Here is a 21,105-nt window from a genome sequence, read left to right as displayed (position 1 = left end):
TTTAAATTTGTAGGTGTTAATGTTTTTTCCTAACATCGAGATCAAAACTAGAGAAATTTACTAAATGCTATATTAAGAACAGGGTGAGTATTTCAGCAAAAGCCACAGCTGGATATGGAATCACCAAGTCCTTTTTTCACAACAAACAATCGAAAATACCCAAATCGTTCCCAATATAGATCACCTGCGCTTTGTCCTAAGTTAAATTTCCAAACTTTGACAAAGTTTATTTATACAAAAAATAGACCATCTATAAATTCAAATTAGTTTCTTTCAATCCTCCATGAAATGTCTTAATACCACATATATTATAACTTACCAAAATCACAAATGGCTGACTTAACAAAGCTAATGTGCCCTATAATTTGGAAATGAATTTTGTATGTACTCTTCGTGTTCCAAATTATAAGACGTTGCATAGCAAAAGCTATGAATCTAAAAAAACAAAACGTCTTATTCTTTGGAACCGAAGGAGTAATAATCACGACCTCTCCAGACTTGGAGCAAAAGAATTGAAAACATGAACCACTATATTCTGAACAAAATACTAAACATGCCTAACCAAGGTTATAATCTGGACGGCAAGCAGAAAAAAAGCCTGTCTCAGATACAATATACCCCCATATATAATTTTTTTTTTTAAAAAAAAATCAGCTATCATACCTTCTCAACCTAACAACTTGCAGGCCAAATTCAACATTGTTGCTATCTTGACATCTAAAGACCAGTTAACCAGTAAAGAGACCACTGTTTCCCGAAAACAAAAAGGCACCGGAAAAGCCACCGGCTACAATTAGCTAAAACAGTGTCTCAGCCTGTACGATACCACTTCCCAGTTAGCACCAACAAATTGTTGCCGAAACGCAGTGACATGACCTTATTTTTGGCACCTTCACCATTCCTTACAGAGACCAAGCAAACACCTCTGCCCAATGTTGTTCGCAAGCACCACTGCATTTTCTTCTGAACCATGATAAAGAACCAAGCTAATTTCTTTTCTTATCCAACCAAAAACGATTTATAATTACTTTTCTCCTGCGCAACTAAACTAGTATTTGCAAAGGAAAGAATGTACAGGGCAATTTTACAAAATCTGCGCACTAAGAAACTCATATATACAGTTGGCACGCTCTTTGGTATAGCACAGGTAGGTCAATTCACCCATATTGCTGATCATTCGAGTTACCTGGGTGGGGGGCAGCCTTCTTGTTATGGTGCCACACCATACATTCACACAAATAACTCAGTCTGCACCATTATGCAACTTGGGTCCAAAAAAGATCACGGATTGGCTGTAACCCTTGCGGCAATAGCACTGGCCAGCCCTGCTTGCCGCTTGTCATTTTCAGTTGCAAAGAACAAGCTTGCACAAATTTTTTATGGCCTTCCGCGAGAGAAATGAACCGGATTGGTTTCAACTGATCCTATCCACCAGGCTCCTGTGGATTATGGGGCTGTGTACGATTCCATAGCTTCTCTTTAGATAAAGAGTCCCGAGGAACATAAAAATATCCTGGAGGAAGGAGTTGATTCTGTGTAGAAGCTTGATCAGATGTCATAACGCGCTCCTTCTGAAACATTTCTCTCTGTTGCATTATTTGCTCCACATATTAGTACAGTGAGGGAAAGGAAAAGAAACATAAAAAGAGGAGTAAAAGGTATAAACCTTCTTATCGGTTGTCTTCTTGTCTTCATCTTCTAGTTTCTCTGCAGCAATAGTTGGCCTCTGCGGAAGTTGCTTACCAGCTCGAGGTCCCCTCTCACTCAACTTGCGTTTAAATGATATCAATGTCCTCGAGCTGTCAGCTGTGTTTCTATCAGCATCTTTGTTATTCAGAGAAAACCTTATGGTCTTCTTCCCAGAAATAGTACTATCTACTGTGACATCATCAGATCTTTGCGCTGCTCCACTGTAGGACCTGTTATTAACTGAAGTAGTTGCAGATTCTGAGCTTGCTCCGCACGCAAGGAAGGAGAAAATAACGGTGTCCTTTGTTTTGGCAAGTATGTCATGATCACACATAACCGTCTCTCTCTGGCATAATAAACAACAGAATGAAGTCAGATAAAAGTACGTGGACTGAGACATCCAGTTAATGTTCACAATACAATATTTAAAAAAAAAAACTCAGTTCAACTAGTAAGTTCATCTGTACGACTGAGCGCAGGAAACAAATGCAGTAACCAACTACCTTATCAAAACACCAAAACCTGTCCGGATTCACAGTATATAGTTTTAAAATTATGTAATGTACAAGTCCAAAACTGACCTAAACAGTTGCCTTATTTAGAACCAAAGAACCATTAATGGGCTTAGCTGCATATGCAATAAAAGATGTCGTTGATGAACTAAACATGTGGAGCTGCATTGCTGCAGCTGATTAAGCTCTGTGACATGGAGTGGCCTGTGCTGAGATTCAAGTTCCCACATGCACCGTCATAAAAGGCAAGGGCTAAGGCCCTATATATAAAAAAGGATATTGCAATACCGACAAAGACCTAAGGTGTCAGCTACTAGATACCGAGTTGCTGACGCAATCTCATAGTGGTGTCATTGAGCTGTCAGTAGCTGGGCTTGTTATGAAAACAAACTGGGTAAATTGAGGATAGCATGAATGAGCTCGTGGCTCAGTGGTAGCGCTGGCAGTGGCCAGGCTGCCCACCCACTTTCGATTTCCGGTCTGGGTGAACGGTGGGTGACCAGGGATTTTCCCTAGAGGGGACTGTTAACGTAGCTGTGTGTATAGGGTGCGTGTGTGGTGTGTGTGCCGCCGTAGACGCGTTCTGAGATTTCTCAGGCAGTCTCAACTGGAGCACACGGTCAAGCGTAGTTGCCCAGTTACAAGTCTTACATGATACGCCAGTGTTCCTAGTGAATTGAGAGAGAGAGAGAGAAGATAGCACCACTTCTCTGTGTCCAAGGACAACAAGTTTCCCAACCCATGCCCTTAGTCACTAAATCTTCCCAACTCATGCCCTTAGTCACTAAATCTCCCAAATTAGACTAAGGACCTCTGGCTGGTCAAAGGTTCATAATTATTCCATCCTCTGATCTTTTCAGCGTGTATTGGGACATATTAAAGCACCACATATGAAGAAGGTTGCAACAGTTGAGTAAAACAAATCAGTGGGGAAAAGATAATACATTATGTCCATCCAGTATTCCTAATTCAAGCATGACCATATCCTCATGTAGCTCAACTTTCGAGGCAAGACATAAGTTGTAAAATTGCAAACTAAACATACCTTCACCTTCTCTCTCTTAATTATCCTCTCACACAACAGGCGTAGTTTTTCCAGTTCAACCTGCAAAAGCATAATATGGGTACTTATAAGAACTATAAAAGAAAAGGGGGCATCCTTTGTAAAGCAAAACTTCTACTAGTAACAACACTCAATAATGACAGGTAACATAGATGTCCGACAAGTTAGCCAAGTGTATCCATATGCAAGAATCATGCGAACGGTGCAGAAATGTACTAAAGTATTGTGATGGCAGGAGAGATCGTAATCCTCGATTTATTCTACATATAAATATATATACTTATGCAATATGTCTGATACTGTGATTATATTGTGCATTCTGTTTTGCACCAAACATACAAGAATGGCAAAAAAATCCCCATGGATGCGGCATGGGCCAGGGATGTGGCCAGAACTTCCCCTGCAGGACCATAGGGGCAGGGACCCAAAATCATCTCGGGGTGGGGCCAGGCCCAATGTTCTCACCGCGGGGCTCCACGGTGCTCCGAAATTATGTGTGTTTCTGTATATTACCCTGGCCCACGAAGGATATGGCCCAGCATCTTCTAACCCTTATTTTGAACGCCCAAAGCTAGCACCCACCAGGACACCAGGCAGCCACCACTTCCACTTCGTCATCTCTTCAGCACCGCCCTCGCCTTCACATCCAGCCACAGTGCATCCCCTCTGGCTCCAGCATCCTCCATCTGTCCACCACACCATGGGGCTGGGTTATTGGCAATCTCATCTCCGCCCATATGGACTCCAAGCAGCCATCGCTCCACAGGACGCAAAGCATGTCCTGTGGGTCCATCCGTGCTGAGGCACGATCTTTTCCATAGAGCCAAGTACATCCGCTGATTATTGCTTATTTGTTCTTTCCATTCTTGCTGCAGTGTGGTGTGAATTAAAGATTTCCTTGCTTATTGTTCGAATTCTTGCCAATATGGTATGAACTGCAGAGCTCCAGTGTCGTTGGCTTGAAGTGATTGTTCTATTGGCTGACAAAAAAAAAAATTATGTGTTTGGTGTTCAAGTTCACTTGTTATATATGGTCTTGCTACATGTGTTTTCTGTTCTTGCTATTCCCAATCCTTGCACTGCTATTGCTACTCATTTCAAGCGCTGCGGGGGCTCTGATGGGGATCAGGGATCTGTCGGGAATGGGGACAGGGTGAGTATTAGGATTATTGTACGGCTTAGCATATTGTACTTCACTAGTACTACCTCCTCCTGTACATGGCTATATATACGAAGGCACCCCCCAAAGTGGGTGTGTGGTGATTCCCCCAAACCTTTCTACATGGTATCAAAGGCGCTCAGGTTGCTGACCCCTCCGAGTACCGGAGTCTCGCCAGTGCCCTCTAGTACCTCACCCTGACATGGCCTGATTTGGCATATGCTGTTCAGCAGGTATGCTTGTTCATGCATGATCCCCGCGAGCCTCACCTCGCGCTGATCAAGCGCATTCTCCAGTACATCAAGGGCACCCTCTCCGCCGGTCTTCACCTGGGCACTGGACACATCAGCCAGCTCACCGCCTACTCTGACGCTGACTGGGCGGGCTGCCCCGACACATGCCGCTCCACCTCCGGCTTCTGTGACATCCTTGGCGACAACCTGGTGTTCCTGGTCCTCCAAGCACCAGATCACGGTGTCCCGCTCCAGTGCCGAGGTGGAGTACTGCGTTGTGGCCCATGTGGTGGCCGAGTGCTACTGGCTATGGCAACTCCTCTAGGAGCTGCACGTCTCAGTTCCCTTTGGTGCGATCGTCTACTACGACAATGTCAACGCGGTCTATATGACCGACAACCCCATCTATCATTGTACCAAGCATATCAAGATCGATCATTCACTTCGTCCGCAAGAAGGTTGCTCTGGGACAAGTTCGTGTTCTTCATGTCCCCTCGGCACACCAGTTCGCTGACATCATGACCAAGGGTCTTCCCGTGCAGCTGTTTTCTGATTTCCGGATGAGTCTGCGATCGGGATCCTCCGACTACGACTGCGGACAGGTATTAGGATTATTGTACAGCTTAGCCTATTTTACTTCACTTGTACTACCTCCTGTACATGGCTATATATATGAAGGCACCCCCCCCCCCCAGTGGGTGTGTGGTGATTCCCCCAAACCTTTCTACCTTTCTATAGTCAGCTTTTGCCCCGTTATACATTTCGGGACCATGGCGGGGCTGCAATTTCGAGGATTGCGGCAGTGTGTGGCTTTGCCCGTCCCCGCCCCATTGCCACTTGCCACCCCTACTAACGCATGGTGAAACACTATTAAGTCATGATGGCAAGAAAGCAACGCTCAAACCACTCTGCAAAAAACAAGCCAGTCGATGCATAGAAACTTTTAGAATGTTCCTTCTTGCCCAATATGAAGTTCAGCCAACTTCTGATAAGTATAAACATACACAAAAAAAACATCTGTGGATAAAGATCTGGTACACCATATACCTATGAAAGCCATACAAATGCCAAGCCTTAAGTTAGTTAAGCTTCTCGAAAATCATGGGACAGGAGTCAGGGGGATATAGAATCTAAAAGGATATTTTATGCAGCTTCCACTCAGTGTTTAATAACATCCAAACAAACATGTAGTGCATGTCACATGAGTACAGGAATTCACGAGGTTGGTTGCATAAGAAAAATAATTCTCTATGAATAATAACTGATGAGATCTTCCCATGAAGTGCTGTGGCAGCATAATGTATACCCAAACTGTAAATAGTTAACTCAAAAGATACAAGCAAACCACGGAGTTTTCACAAGGTAGCTAAAGATAATTTGTTGGTTTCAGACTGATCTCTTCATAAGCGGCAGTGAGTAATGAGCTCTTGCATCTGATACTTCAAGGAAAAAAAACATTACAAGCCGCTGTTTGGAGCAAATGTTAAGCTGTATAAATAGTTGAAGAGCATGAATGGCCATAATTGTTTAGTGATTAGATAAAATAGAACGACAGCTAAATGCAGATGTTCAAATGCTTGGAGCATTTGAAACATTCTATAGAAGCATTTAAATTAAATTTCTAGTAACTGTGCAAATGCTACCAAACACAGGAAACAATATAAGGTAAATGTGGCATACTAACCCTCATTCGCTTCATGCTCGTTAGCTCCTCGGGTCCATATTGCTGCGCATCAGCCTGCACAGAGTTTCCAGAAAGATGTTAAGAGACAGAAGTAATAGCAAAACTAGCATCATACAGATCCGAGTGACTATTACTTCAAAAATAGCTTAGTACCCCTTACCTCTTTCTGTTCTACGCTGTGTTTGCCACAGTATGCTTTGTGCTGTGGTGTAGTACCGAACCCTTTTGTGTTCATGTATAAACCAGAACTTCTAGCGCAAGTAGGATGAAAAGTAATATTGCAATCCCCACTGCTACACTGCATATCGGAAAAGACAAATTGAGCAAGATTCTCAGTGTTCGATTTTCCAAGTCTCGGTTAGATAAGGAATGGAGAATAATGTACCCTTAAGCACGTGCCAACATTGCGGAGGCAGACACAACAAGTGTCTTTTCCCTCTACAAGGCTTTCCTGATAGAAGCATTGAACAGCCAAAAAATGAGATGGTACAAATGAAATGTCACAACAACAGATACTGCCATCGAATTAACAGCAAAACATTTAAAAGAATGCCACAACAGCGAACAGGGTTACATACCATTCCTTCTACAGGGTTATCTTGTCCCCTTACATACTTGGTGTCCAACAACCACTGCGAAATATTTGAAAAATTATAGGACCTAGCAAGAAAGCCATTAAAAGGATATTATTATTTAGAATTACCTCAGCACAGAAAGCATGAACCCACTTCCCATCTACAGTCTTTCTAAAAGCACCTGATGTGCCATGGCACATGCCACACTGTGCAAAGGGTAAGTTCTTGCCATTACAATGTGATTTATCGCTAACGGTTGCAGCTTCTAATGAAATGTCTTGATCTTCACAAAGTTCACAGTTCCAGGGTCCAATAGAATTTTCCAGATTTCTATAGCAATCTATGTGCACAGCAGCCTGTTAAAAAAGTCCAAGTTAAGAACACAATATAGTATAAGACATGAGAACATAAACAAATCCAAATCACCTTGCATCTGGAGCAGACAAATATTCGGTTCAACAGAGTTTCAGTTCGCATGCATACATCACAGTATAACCCATTTTCTTTCGAGGAAATTGGCATATGAAAACTTCCAAATTTGTTATCCGATGACTTTGATGAATCATTAATGCGTGGCAATGAAGAAGTCCGTTGCCCAACCCTTGAAGATCCAGCAACAAGTTTTGGAGAACTCTACACGGAAGAAAAGGTAAGATTCCTAACATCTACATGTACTAATTTCACAACTGGCCAATCAAAACACAAACAAACCTCTGGTGCATCCTCCTTTGCATCTTTTCTCACAGTTGAGTTCCGTGAGGAGGATGCAATAGCAGCTGCAGCTGCAGCTAGTACAGCTTGGGCTTCCTTATGTCTCTTTTCTTTTCTCCCACGTTTCTTAGCTTCTCTAACATCATGAAGAAACTGATTCACAAAAATAAGATCCCATTTTCTTTTACTGAAGGCATTCAGCTCGCGAGAAAGATTTTGGACAACCTTTGCTATCAATTTTTCTGCACGAAAGAAGAAGCGATTTCAAGAGATTAATGAAACGACAGCTGCACTCATGGGGAAGTTTCATGCACTGTGTTGGAGTTCCTTAAGAATCAAACCACTTAGTTTGTGGGATGCTTTCATGGACAGCATTAAAAGTGAGAAGCTTGGAACAAGAATAGTGGAGAAGGCAAAGAGGTCTTAGCATTCTTAATATTCAAATATTGAAGTAGAAAATTACTCTTACCATATCTGTGCTTTAGAACAACAGCATTGTCAAGCAGCCTAGATTGTAAGTATACCATCTCTCCTTCTAATTCATCATCAGGTGAATGCTCGAGAATTTTTGAAGACCTTGCTTTTGAAACTTGACCTGTTGCAGTTGTATCTGCTGTACCCTCTACTTCTACCGAGGAATCAGTTGGTATTTTCTCATGGGAAGGATATGATGACTCTTGTACTGATGTTGGACAGAAGAAAGAAGTACATCAGTTAAAACTTGACATGCAAAAATATATTTGCAACATTAAGGAGCAAAAACCGAAACTTGCTAACAAGTAATTAACTTAGAGAAACTAATAAGTACTTACCATAGTGATTCAGAGCTTCCTTATTCTGATTGAAAGTAATATCCCAATGATGAGATATCTTTTTCTTAATGAAAGGATGAATATAAGAATGTGAATCATCAAAGCTGCACACAGCAAGAGAGGGGTGAACAACTGCTTCCAGCAGCAGCTTATTGGTTCAAGGTCTAAAGAAGCAAATCGGTGAAAACAGCACAAAAACAAATTCAATCGAGTATACATGTGCAACTTACTTGAAGAAAGGCTGTCCATGAGAGCAATTTGAATCACAAACACGAGCGTTGAAGCTATTTTCAACCGAGTCTACCCCATCTCTACCATTATCAGCCTGAACAAAACAATGATCATGTGAAGATACTCCCTTCTCCAAGCATGGGCCCAGTTCAACCTCAGTTAAGTCATTAAATTTTCTTCCAAGTAATGCACCTGATCATAACATAGTAAGACCCACGTAACGAAAACGGATGAAGAATACCACGTAAACACAAATAGAATACGACGCAAATGACTTGTATTTCACAAGACCATAAGATTAGATCAACGTGATCCTACTGATCCAGGTTCATGAAAGAGGTGAACAATAATTCCTAATGATCTACCGCAAGCTGAAATTGCCACATTTATTATAGGCTTTGAACCCACACAAGTACACAGCAGCACATTGATAGGCAGAAGCAACAGCTGCATGGCGCAGCTAGCTTGTATTGGATATAAAAGGAGATCCTGACCCCACCCCCCACCCCCGTTTCCCTCACACAGTCCCCTTTGACGGCGTTCTCGTTGACATCAGAACTCCCTCCAATGGACATTTAGGCAATAGAAGGAAGTCCATATCGATAGCTTTGATCAGTAATGCTTCAATTTCACAAACTGTTTGTGTACTTGATCATTTGACTTCAACACACAAAGAAAAATGGAACCATGAATACTATAAGGGTAATGAAACATTGGCATTACTCCTACAATATCAGAGTTATCTTAACAGTCAAAACACAGTAGTGGGGAAGTAGAGAGTCCGCTGAAGCAGAATGATCAAAATCAACAGTTAAGTGGATTGGTCAACCAAAAAAAAGAATTCCTCATTAAAAATAACAAGTAAAGCACCATGAGCAAATGTTATGTCTACAGTTTTGCCTATTTTCAGTTCAGTATTTAATTCTGCATTACATCCTTTTCCAAGATACAAAAAAAAAGTGTGGTTTAATTACATCAACGTTGACCCTTATAACAGATAGTCATGGCTTCAACAGAAAGTTTTTAGATTCAATACTTTCATGCACCTAAACCCTAAGGTGAGTTGGACCACCAAATAAGGCACACTACGTTGCAAAAGGAGCGACTTGCATCTATCTTAAATTCTTAATGAAGAAATATTATTAGGAACAGACAGAACATTTGTACTACTTGTACACAGCAGTTTTGAATGATAAGGGTTTAGGTGAGTTAGACCACCAAATAAGGCACATTACATTGCACAAGGAGCAACTTGCATCTATCTTAATCAAGAAATTTTGTTAGGCACAGACAGAATATATGTACTGCTTGTACACAGCAGTTTTGAAAGATATGGGTGAGTGGATGTCAATTATTAGCAATGGAATGGTAATTTCTCCTGAACCGGTGGAAGGGCAATGAGTTGCCAGAGCACTTGTGTCCCAGTAGCAACCGAGAACAATCATTCTTGCCATTCAAACTGGGATTCTGGGAAGACATCGACAATACATTTAACCCAAAAAAAAACACTGCCAGACAAAAGTTAAAACCTAGATTGTCTAGGAAACCTTTTCAAAAAGTTAAAACCTAGATTGTCTAGGCAACCTTTTCAACCATTCACAAATCACAACTAGTGAATCGTTATTCCTTTTCAAGAGTAGTAGTTCCAAATTAACATGTGAGATAACAATAAAATCTTCATTGGTTGATTGTGATCGTGGTTCCTCTTTTGAATGGCCAGGTCTAACCATCTAAGTTAGTTTTCTTTATAGTGGAAGTGCGGAAATTCATCTGTTTTATTTTCTGCTCCAAATAAAATAACCCAGAACCTAGAGAAAGCACGGTCGCCAAAAGAATCCAGATATTATTTTTTAAAATCAAGTACTTAAAAAGTCAGAAAAGTTCACAAAAGATTTTACCTTGGTTTTCATTTGGTGTCTCTGTGGAAGTACCAAAATCATTGTTTCCAGAGGTGTCGTTCAGTATCTGTCACAAGGATGTGAATCAAATTACATCCATGATAAAATATTACTTCACTAGGACCATTAAACAATGACAAGACAGCACAACTCGGGCAAGATAAATTAGAGTGCAACAAGTTCACAAAATTGGGAGAAAGTTGATAGTGGTGAACAGCGCTTAATGACATCAGTTCATTATATAGTTAGCCCAACTACTTGCCATGGAAAGAAATAAGACAACTTTCAAAGAGAGAAAAGGTCAGGTGGGTGGCCGTATTTAGGGGCAGGGGTGAAGGGGGCCTTCCATCACAGACAGCTGATGGTTCCATTACACAAAGCAAGTTTTCCTTAATCCCGCCATTATATATTACCAAAAAAAACATTAAGGTACCTGACTAGTAGAATTTAAAGTAAAAAATCATAATGGGGAAACAAAAAAAAAATTATATCTACCCCCTTGAATATCTCTATCAGAGAAGTCTGAATAAAAAATGTATAACGAAAAATATACCAACCATGCATTGAAACTTCATGCTCAAAGACAGTTAAGAGGCAAGAAACCAGGCTTGAAATAATGCTCTCAAAGTCAGAAGTCATATTTCTTACCAATATTCGATGTTCATCCTTTAAAACATCCTTGTTACTGATTGGGGAAAACTCCTGAGTAGATTCATTTGCAGATTGTTTAGCAGAGCACTCAGGATTAGAACCTTCTTTAACCATGTTCTTTTTTCCATTTTGCAAAATAGTCACACCAGTTGCACATGTTGCATTATTTTCTTTCAATATCTTACTGTTGCTTTTAGATCTTGTTCCTGCAGGTTCAGTTACAGCGGAATCTGGCACATCAACAGGTACACCCTTGTCATCATCTAGGACCAGTGCATTTTTCACATTAACAGTATCTGTGGTGTCCAATCCATCTGATTTGTTATCTTGCACCACCCCAGATCTCCCTTTACAAACATTTCCTTGAGCACCATGCATATGCACAGAATTTTGGAGCCACTTGATAATTTTGAGCGTCAAACCGTGGGAAAAAGTGGTAGTTTCACCCTGTCAATCAAAAAAAATTAGCAAAATAGTTTGTAAATGAAGTTGACATAGCAAATATACAAAAGGTATATGCATGACGTACCACGAGAGCAGCTTCCAAGGATTCCGAAGAAATACCGACTTCAGATGCTATATCACTAACACTAACTTTTCCACTGTCAATTAGCTGCAAAACCAGTGCAGATTTTAGTGTTTTTGCTTCACAATGGTTAGGAAGGAAATTCAGTTTCTCTACCCAAATATTGCATGGTTAACAGTTACCTTTCTAAGCACTACAGCAATATCACCAGAACTTCTCATATGATCACCACCAACAGAGGTATGACCAGTACCTGTTTCCCAGATTCGAATAGGTTGAGTATTTGCATTTCTAACTGTGTTAGCTAAAGCACCTTGCTCTATTGTCTTGACTCTAATCAGGTTACCAGAACTAGAGGTGCTGGTTCCACAATTGATGAATTTGTCCTTGTTTTTGCGTGTGAACCTTAGTATTGGAATTTTTCCCGAATTGAGGGTGGTATTGTCTGGGACAGATTTTCTCTGTTCAGAAGCAAGGTTACTGTTCTCTACAGAACTGGTGTATCCAACTGCAGAATGCTTTGAGCAAAATGCTCTCAACTCAACCTACAAAAGGGAAGCAAAGAAACAAGAGAAGTGAGCCATATTGACCTCAGTAAGGTTAATGGAAACCATAAGAATAGAAGGCCTAACATTAGGGTGTCTGGATTTCCCCCATATCTCCATTTGATGCTTTGACTCTCTTGCACATATAGGGTGAAAGGGCGTCCGGCAAGTCCCTGAGAACCACACAAAACTTAGTAAAAAGTATTGAAACACAGTATTCCTTTGAGTTAGAAATTAGTTAAAACTAAGGTCACAATAATTTTTAGAAGAACACAAGCTGAGGGAGATCAAAGAAGTTTGAAACTGAACATGCTTCCATCCTAAAAACTATGATTAACTGTTGAGATAGAACATATGGTTATTCCATCTTGATTTGCTCTTCAGAAAACTGGCTTGTAGCCAGATATCCAATAAAGATCATTTCTCAAGTTAAAAGGAACTCAAGAGTACCAAAAATTTGTGATATCAAGCTGTAAACCATTGTTGAAGATGCATCCACCAGGATGACATTTTTTTTACCAAAACAAGTTATGCATCATTTGCAGAAAGCATTCATTTATTTGAAGGCTCCCACAAACAAATGAAGAGCATTGTGAGAAGATGCAACCATAAATAATTAAGTTAGCCAGTAAATACCAACATGTTCCATGAAGTAGTTTTCTGATGACAAATGCAGAAAGCATTTCCTCAGAGCGCACTGTATAGTATTTAATTGGCATATAAATATGCAGCATATATGTAATATCATAACTCCGTTGTTCTCTTTTTTTCATAACGGGCTACATCAGATTCCATTACTTAAAAGCAACGAAATTAACACCAGATTCTACCACATATATTTTAAAATAAATATACATACAAACATATAAATTACACCATACTTTAAAAAGTCAGATTGACAATACCTAAATGGATTGGTAGGTCAAATTTGAAGTCATGATTGAAGAAAGACAGTTGATAAACACAAAAAAAAAAGTCTAATACAACTGTAGAAATTGTACACTTCCTAAATAGCAGTAAAATACACTTTCCTAAATCATGATAGTGTATATATAAACTGAAACATAAGAAGATATATGTTAGCTTTTCACAATTCTTTTTAACAGTAGCTGAAAACATGGTGTGAACAATACATACCATGACTGCATCGGACACATGCACCATGCTTAATCTTGCAGATACTGCACGTCAACTTCATCCGATTCTCTTGGACATTTTCAAGACTAAGTACAGGTTCCATTGACTCCATGTCCTCAACAAAAACCTCTGGTGCCCAGAGACTACAGAACAAGTGCACAAATTTTTGGTGGCCAACACCCTCATTTCGAGTAGGCTCCACTTTAACGGGTTTAAGAGCCCCTTTCTCCTTTGGGCATAAAGCACAAGGCATCGACTGGGTGCCGCCAGCATCTTCATTTAATGACCACCCTGTAGACTCTAGATATGTACACCGAGCACATAACCATTGCCCATCAGGCACAGCATGCAAACCATAACACTTCTGGTGCACTGACACCTTGCAGTTGCTGCAGTTAACTATCCTATTGGAGTCCATGGAACTTTCTCCAAGACAACAAACATCACAGCTTGACGATGCCTCAGCCCCTGTGCGTGGAAGCAGAACAAGCTGCTCTAACCCAGCATCGGCACCCAGAAGCTTTCTCTTCTTGTTGGGTCGCTCTGAAGTGAGAACAAACCGGCCTGTTGCTCCTATCAGCCAATTCAGTGAAACTCCTTCCTCCTCAATACATTGTGCTAACACAATGCCACTGCTGCTCCCAGGTTGATCCACTCCAAATGATCTCCCTCCCAACTGAACAGAAACTTCGTGTATGCCCTGTTCCCCTCTGTGCCTATTAAGCTCTTTGTCACTGACCATCTGTTGCACAACCACATCATGTATGTCCTGTTCAGCGCTTTGATCATTCCTCTCTTTCTGACTAGCCAGATGGACACTCTGCACGCCGCGCTCCCGGTTAGTGACCACTTCTTCGCCACCAACACCCAAATACGAGGTTGTTTCAGCCACAGCCACGTCATATGTCTCAGCTTGGTTTATTAACTCCTTGTCACTGCCCAGAAATGGTATTAGCATACATGGGTCGACCTTGCTGTAGCCGAATGGGAGCTTTGGTCTTAACATTTCGACATCAGCCAATGTTACAGGACGGAAGTAAGCCTCAAACTGGTCCCACAAGCCAACCTTCGCAGGGGTGGCTACAGGTGAGACTGGTGGAGGCTCGGGAGCAGCATCGTCCGGACGGGGAGGCAGAATCTTCTTGTGCTTCTTCCGGGCGTCCCCCGGCCCTGCCCAGCTGACGAGCCGCGCGGGCAGCGTGGGAACCCTGGGCGCCGCCTCATCGCCCTCGAACGGCGTCCGCAGGGACACAGCCTTGGTAGCTTGCGCATACAGGTCGACACCAAGCACGGGGGCCTCCCCCTGGGGCAAGGCCTCGGCGCGGGCCATTTCCCCGCTCATAACGCCTCCAACGGGGAGGGGCGCATCGCCGCCGGAGCCCCCGGCGGAGGCTGCGTCGCCGGGGGAGACCTCCGGCGAGGAGGGACGGCGGAGGGGCGGGCGGAGCTAGGGTTAGGGTTTCGTCTCGAGCCGGAGCCTGTGTTTCCCTTCCGAGCGTTCTCTTTCCTGGCGAGTTTTTTCCGGCCCGAGTTTTTCGCGTGGGTCTCGGATCCAGTGGGCGGAGGGAGGAGAGGGTGCTGGCCTGGTGGGACTGGGAGCTGGGATCGGAGGGAGCCGTCAGCGTAAGGACACGGCTTCAGTTTTGTAAAGTGGGGCGATGCACGTAGCATGTGCTCACTTGCCTGGCTGGCTCGGTGCTAAACCGGCAACGTGAACTGCACCGTCCGGTTGACGCTTCACACTGAGGCCTTGTTTAGTTTACTCTGAAAAACTAAAAAATTTTCAAGATTCCCTGTCACATCGAATCTTGTGACATATGCATGAAACATTAAATATAGACGAAAACAAAAACTAATTACACAATTTAGCTGTAAATCACGAGATGAATCTTTTGATCCTAGTTAGTCCATGATTGGATAATATTTGTCACAAACAAACGAAAGTGCTACAGTACCGAAAACTTTTCACTTTTCGGAACTAAACAAGGCCTGAGGCAAGCAGCAGGATCCCACGGGAAACAAGTGCCATAGGCGGTATGGCCGCGATTGATTTTGGGTTTTTTTTTTAATTCCTACTATTACCATTTTTCAACTTTAGAGGTCTTTCATTACAATTCATCTATTCTAAAACTTATCATTACTTCTAAAACTTGTCATTACAATTCTTCTTTTACCTGATCATTGCCTTTTCTACGTCTTTTGGGTGTCTGGACCAATTGTCACACCATATACGTCTATATATCTTCTATATGGACCAAAACAACTCTATTGCTTCTCTCTCCCTCCACTCTCACACGTTAGCTTCTCCTTCAACCTCTAGCCATCTTCCTCCTTCAATCTTCTCTACCACAACTGCCCCACAAGGGGGGAGTGTCGGGGGGTGGCTAGAAGGACGGCGTTTAGCGAGATGGGAGGACATGTGGGCACCGCAATAGGCGGTCACGAGCCCAACCTCCCCGCACGGGACTACGTAACTTCAAACTAAGACATTTCATCGAGGAGGCCATAGACGCGAGAGGAGCTATGGTCACCAGCGCCGCCACACATTGACTACGCGCGAGCTACGCGATGCCAAGTCCGTCAAGTGTGCGCCGTGTCGGAAATCACTAGCTAAAGGCTGAAGCCATACACGGAGGCATACACATGAGAAGCGATGTGAGCAATGTGTCACCAATCTTGCAGCAACACATTTTGATGGCGAGAACACGAGCCCCAAAGATTTAGCCATGATGGCCACATTGGTCTTGAGTCTGCGGGACACTAAGTGCAGGGGCAAAAATAGCACGTGGATGCCGATGGTGTCCATGGCGAAGCCGCATGGATGACTTGTGTGCCATTCCTGCTCACTAACCCAGTTGTCCGTGCCCCGCCCTCCTGCACCGACTCCATGGCCACACATGGGCGAGCCGCCGCCGCTGCCGCCCCACGGGCACGCAAGTGTGTTGCATCAGTAGCTCCCACGACCGTGCGTAGGCGAGCCCCTGTTGCTGCCCCACGCGGGTGCACGGCGCGTGCAGTAGCCACGCCCCTCTGGCACTCCCCCTTGTTGGACAGTGGAGGGAGAGGAGGTTGAAGGAGGAAGATCGCTCGAGTTTGAAGGAAAAGCTAACGTGTGAGGCCCGCATGTCAGCGAGTGGAGGGAGAGAGAAGCAATAGGGGTGTTTTGGTCTGTACGAAAGATGCATACACAGATACGGCATGACAGTAGGCCTAGACACTCGAAAGATATAGAAAATGGTAATGATCAGGTAGAAAAAAAAGAATTGTAACGGCAAGTTTCAAATTGGGTGATTTTTACCTTTCTAATGATAGTGATCCATAAAACGCTTTGATTTGAACCGGGACATGGCCTAGGTTTGGTTTATAGTACAAATGGATTGGGCTCGCAAGAGACATTTCTATCTCCCTCCTCTAAAAAATCTATTTGTATACCTAAAAAATATCTATCTATCTACAACGAAAAAGACTAATCTACAACTAACTTCTCACAACTGATAGGATCATGGTCTGAACTGACTGTGCAATCTGATGTGTGCTTTGTGCAATCAAGAGCTATAAACGACAATACACCTTTGCATCCAATTCACTTTCACGATTGTGATTTGGATGCATCTCAAAACCTGGGCTAGTCAAGAGGTTATGCTCCTAGGCCAGAATATGCAATAACAGAAGACAAGTGTTGGCTTCCTTGTAGGGCCACAACAGAAGACAAAAGAGAACAACTGTGGTGTTGCTCATGTATACGTCTTAGAACATCTCAAAGGAGAGAAAACATAAGAATCTTTAAATATGGGCTAAACTCGCTGGTGCAAGTTTTCAATCTGGTGAAAGATAAATGGCTCTTAGGATAGTTGCTTGTGGGCTGCCTTGCAGCCATGGCTTTAGCTAACCAGGGTCTTGGTTACTGTGTTAATGATTTTTTTAGGAAATATTGTGTTAGTGATCTTAGTATCTAAAGTAATATCGCGATGTGCTAAATCTGCTTACTCTTCTTCTTAATTGATATGTAGTGCTCCTGCAAAGTTCTGATAAAAATGGCCATAAAAGACCTATCTATACGAACATGGTGAAACCTTCCGTGAACAATTTTGAATTGTTCATCAATTTTCCCTTTCGCAAAATAATACTCTTAATGCAAATGCAAAGCCACCATCAAGAAACTACGTCAACCACAAAACTATCATCTGTACTACGTCGACCACACATCAAAACAACACGGTGGGATCGATGGCCATCCTCTCCACTATGGTTGTCCCTCCCATGTGATCTCTCCCATGGTCATCTTCAATATCTAATTTTGATATGCCTATGCAGTGTTAGGACAAAATTCATGTGTATTGTTCGTGAGTTGATAATGAAACAACTGTGAGTGTATCTAAATTACGCATCTCTACCTCCACATGTGTATTCGTCCAATGAGGGAGGAAGTGGCCCATGTTTGGGTTTTGATAATTACTAATAGCACATGTGGACTAAAAATTCGTGTGAGAAATGAAGGTTACAAGCTAGGAACACAAGGATCTAGGATCCCACTGTTGTTGAGAAAAAAATGATTGGGGGAGCTCCATAGTGGATCTACTAAGCCGACCTAATAGCCATCCAACGAGATCCTATGAGTGACAGGTCCTCCTCCCATTTGTCTCACTTACGCCTTGGACCCACACGTTAGAGTCTTCTTCCTCTTCTTAAGCAGAACATCATGACACTAGTCGTGACATGGGCAAGTGTCGATGAAATATGGTCGGCAGTCTACCTAGGGGTATGCTCAAGGTAGTAGATTGTCGGCAGACAGGTGAGAAAGCTGCGAATTAGATGGTGATGCAAGACATAGACAAGGATTTTATCCAGGTCCGGCCCCCATGAGGACGTAATACCTGCGTCTTGCGTCTTATTGTTTTGATAGTGAATTGAGTATGATCTGTCCTCTAGGGGACCCCTGCCCCTCCTTATATACTATGAAGTGATAGAGTTACAAGTAAAGTATCTTATTTGGTAATTGGTATAATATCTTCTTGTAGTCTTGCGGTGCACGTCGATCAGCGTCGTACGCCGCACGTCTTCATCTTGTGGTCGGACCACCTCCGATGGTGCGGGCCATGTCGAGCCATTAGGATATAGGGGTTTATACCTCCACATCAAGGTTTGGCATGGCCGGCAGGCCAAGTGCGGCCGGCGGTGACCTCAGCACGACTTGGCGAGACCGGGCGTGGCCGGTGGTGACCACAACGTGGCCCAACACGACCTAGGGCTAGCATGGCTAGGGCGGGACTATAGCAGCCAAGGGCAACGTCCACATGGCCAGGGTCGGCGCGCACAATGGCTAGAGTCGTGCCGGAGTCACGACAGGGAAGAATACATGAGAAAATAAGGACGAGCAAACTGTTTTTTTTTTGTAATTAGTGACATGATGAGAAATTTTGGCCAACTTATGTTGCTCATGAAATCCATGGATCGAGCCCTTAGATTTGCATTTGTGATAGATTCAGATTCCATGGTGGAGAGGTGTTTGAGAAAAAAAAAAGTAATATCCAGAGTTCTGCCAAACAAGATCATACACTGCCATATATTTTTTTTCCACATGTATTTGGTGACTGGATTAATAAGATCAAAACGCGCATCATATTATTGCTGGAACATATTGGGCAATCCGGCTAAGCCGTCCTGATGTTTTTCTTTTTTAGCAAAGCTCAGGTAAATCCCCTATGCATGCCAATTTAAGGCTTTAAGCGGAATACACCGGGCTTGTTTCTGGTCTTCGCTGTCATCCAATGTTTTGGTTTTCAGAGCATATGAACTATTCCTTGGTGGAAGCTGTAAAAACAACCAACGACGGGCCTCTGTGCATTCACAGCTGAGTAGCTGACACAAACGACCAGATAACTTTAACTTTATTATTTCTTACAACGTAGCAAAAAAAGAGAATTTCATATCGTTGACTGTTTTTGCTTGTTTTGTTTGTAACAAAATGGCGCATAGTTCAGCACTTCACGTTCGTGAGAGGCTGATTTGTGAAGACGAAGTTGCCGAATGCCGAACAAAGCAAGCGGGCACATCACGAAATGCAACTAGCCGGCGCAGCGGCAATAGACACGCGGTGTCATCGATTACCGGCGACTTCCCCACCCCAATCGCCAGAGTCCACGCCCTCGCCACGCCACGCCGCCCACGCCGCACGCCGCACGCCGCGCCCCGCGTCCCCCGCACGTCGTGCCGCGACGATGTCATCCGGACGCCCTTCCGAATCTGCCATGGACGCCGACGCAGCGCCCGCGGCGTCCTTCCCTCTCAGATCGAAGAAGCGGCTGCCCCGCACGGGCGACGGCAACTCGAGCCCAAACCCTAGCCCCCGCGGCTCCCCCGCCCGCGGTAGCGAGCTTAAGCGCAGGCGCCGCACATCTGCGGAGTCCGCCGCGCTCGCGCTCGCCACGGCCGCCGCGCGCGCGTCCGCGTCCGGCGTCCGCTCCGACGCGGGCGACGGCGCCGTCGAGAGGCGGAGACGCCCGCGCGCCCGCGCCGAAGGAGGCGACGGGGCCATCCGGATGCTCGGAGCCGCCGCCGCCCGCGTCGGTGGAGGCCGCGGCGCCGCCCAGAAACAATGGAGCGACGACGACGAGTTCACGCTCCTCACCGCAGCCGTTGCCTTCCGCGAGCGCAACGGCCGAGCCCCGCGCCTCCCGGACATGGCCGAGCTGTTCGAGTCCATTAGGGACTCCATCTCCTCGCACATCGACCAGTTCATGGTGTACTACAAGATTAAGCGCCTGAAGAGCAAGTTCCAGCACTCCTCCGGCCCGCGCGACCGTCGCCTGCGCGATCTGTGCTCCGTACTATGGGGCGTCGGCGTCGTGCCCTCTTCCGAGGAAGACTCGGACGTCGGCGAGCGACGTGCTGTCCCTGATGCGGCAGCCATGATGCCGGTGGTCACCGAGGTGCTCGGCGAGTACTGGAAAACGAATGAGCGAGCCATGGCAGGGGTGTCGCTTGAGAAAGGCCTGTCACTACTGGGGAAAAAAGAGGGCAGACTTATTGAAACCAAATGGAGGCAGCAGCTTGATCAAGAGATGCAATCTCAGATGCGGCGGCATGATCTGGCTAAGGAAGTCTGCGGCTTGCTCACTGATGCCATCAAAGGCCTCGGCCCTTAGCTCGGCTTGCATCTGGTTTGTAGGAGACTTCCTTCTCTAGTTTACTTGTTTGTTGGTGTGATTGGTTTAAACCTGTTGCTCATCTCAGATTAAATGTTGGGTCAATTACAGCAGAAGTTCTTCAGAGGAAGCTGGAAACTGAAATTCCCTATTTGTTGTAACATTTTCTCAAAACTTGTAACACAGTTGCATTGTCTGACTTCTGTAACAAAACAGGACGGCAAGAATGCCCTGCTTATACTAGCTTGTTAGTGAATTAGTAGTGATGTTCTATTCAGCTGGCCTGTAAAAGGACTAAGCTTCGGCAAACCTAACCATCTTGTTTTCAGTTTGTTTACCTTCATCAAGGCTATGATTTCTTTTCTCAGATCCTCATCCTTGTGGAAATCCAGAAATTGTCGGTTTACCATGCTGATCCTGATTCAGTACTCCGTATCTGTGCAGTGCTATACTGGCATTTATTTATGCTGTCTGCAAGTCGTTCAGGCTATGCAACATTGAAATATTGATCTACTACTCCTTTGCGTCCTATCT

General features: G+C 43.9%; 2 protein-coding genes across 3 annotated transcripts; one reads left to right on the top strand and one right to left on the bottom strand.

The window, feature by feature from the left end:
- Positions 665-15,045, bottom strand: LOC8078937. 2 transcript variants are annotated; one of them, XM_021458435.1, is made up of 19 exons: positions 13,427-15,044; positions 12,377-12,462; positions 11,927-12,289; positions 11,748-11,831; positions 11,216-11,665; positions 10,568-10,634; positions 8,669-8,861; positions 8,439-8,542; positions 8,096-8,308; positions 7,627-7,868; positions 7,342-7,548; positions 7,044-7,271; positions 6,919-6,972; positions 6,726-6,791; positions 6,501-6,638; positions 6,341-6,394; positions 3,247-3,306; positions 1,667-2,035; positions 665-1,586 (listed from the first exon to the last, which is right to left on the bottom strand). In XM_021458435.1, exons 1-19 carry the CDS (start codon positions 14,766-14,768, stop codon positions 1,425-1,427), a joined length of 4,482 nt encoding a protein of 1,493 aa, XP_021314110.1. In that variant the 5' UTR covers positions 14,769-15,044; the 3' UTR covers positions 665-1,424. The 2 variants fall into 2 exon arrangements, with proteins under 2 accessions (XP_021314110.1, XP_021314111.1); XM_021458436.1 differs by lacking the exons at positions 665-1,586; positions 1,667-2,035; positions 3,247-3,306 and adding an exon at positions 5,781-6,089 and having other exon boundaries at positions 13,427-15,045.
- On the top strand, positions 19,292-20,984 carry LOC8078936 (probable transcription factor At4g00390). The gene is made up of 2 exons (XM_021458631.1): positions 19,292-20,586; positions 20,683-20,984. Exon 1 carries the CDS (start codon positions 19,486-19,488, stop codon positions 20,569-20,571), a length of 1,086 nt encoding a protein of 361 aa, XP_021314306.1. The 5' UTR covers positions 19,292-19,485; the 3' UTR covers positions 20,572-20,586; positions 20,683-20,984.

This window comes from Sorghum bicolor, chromosome 4, assembly GCF_000003195.3.
Source record: "Sorghum bicolor cultivar BTx623 chromosome 4, Sorghum_bicolor_NCBIv3, whole genome shotgun sequence".
NCBI lineage: Eukaryota > Viridiplantae > Streptophyta > Magnoliopsida > Poales > Poaceae > Sorghum > Sorghum bicolor.
This window is presented reverse-complemented; position numbering and strand designations above follow the sequence as displayed.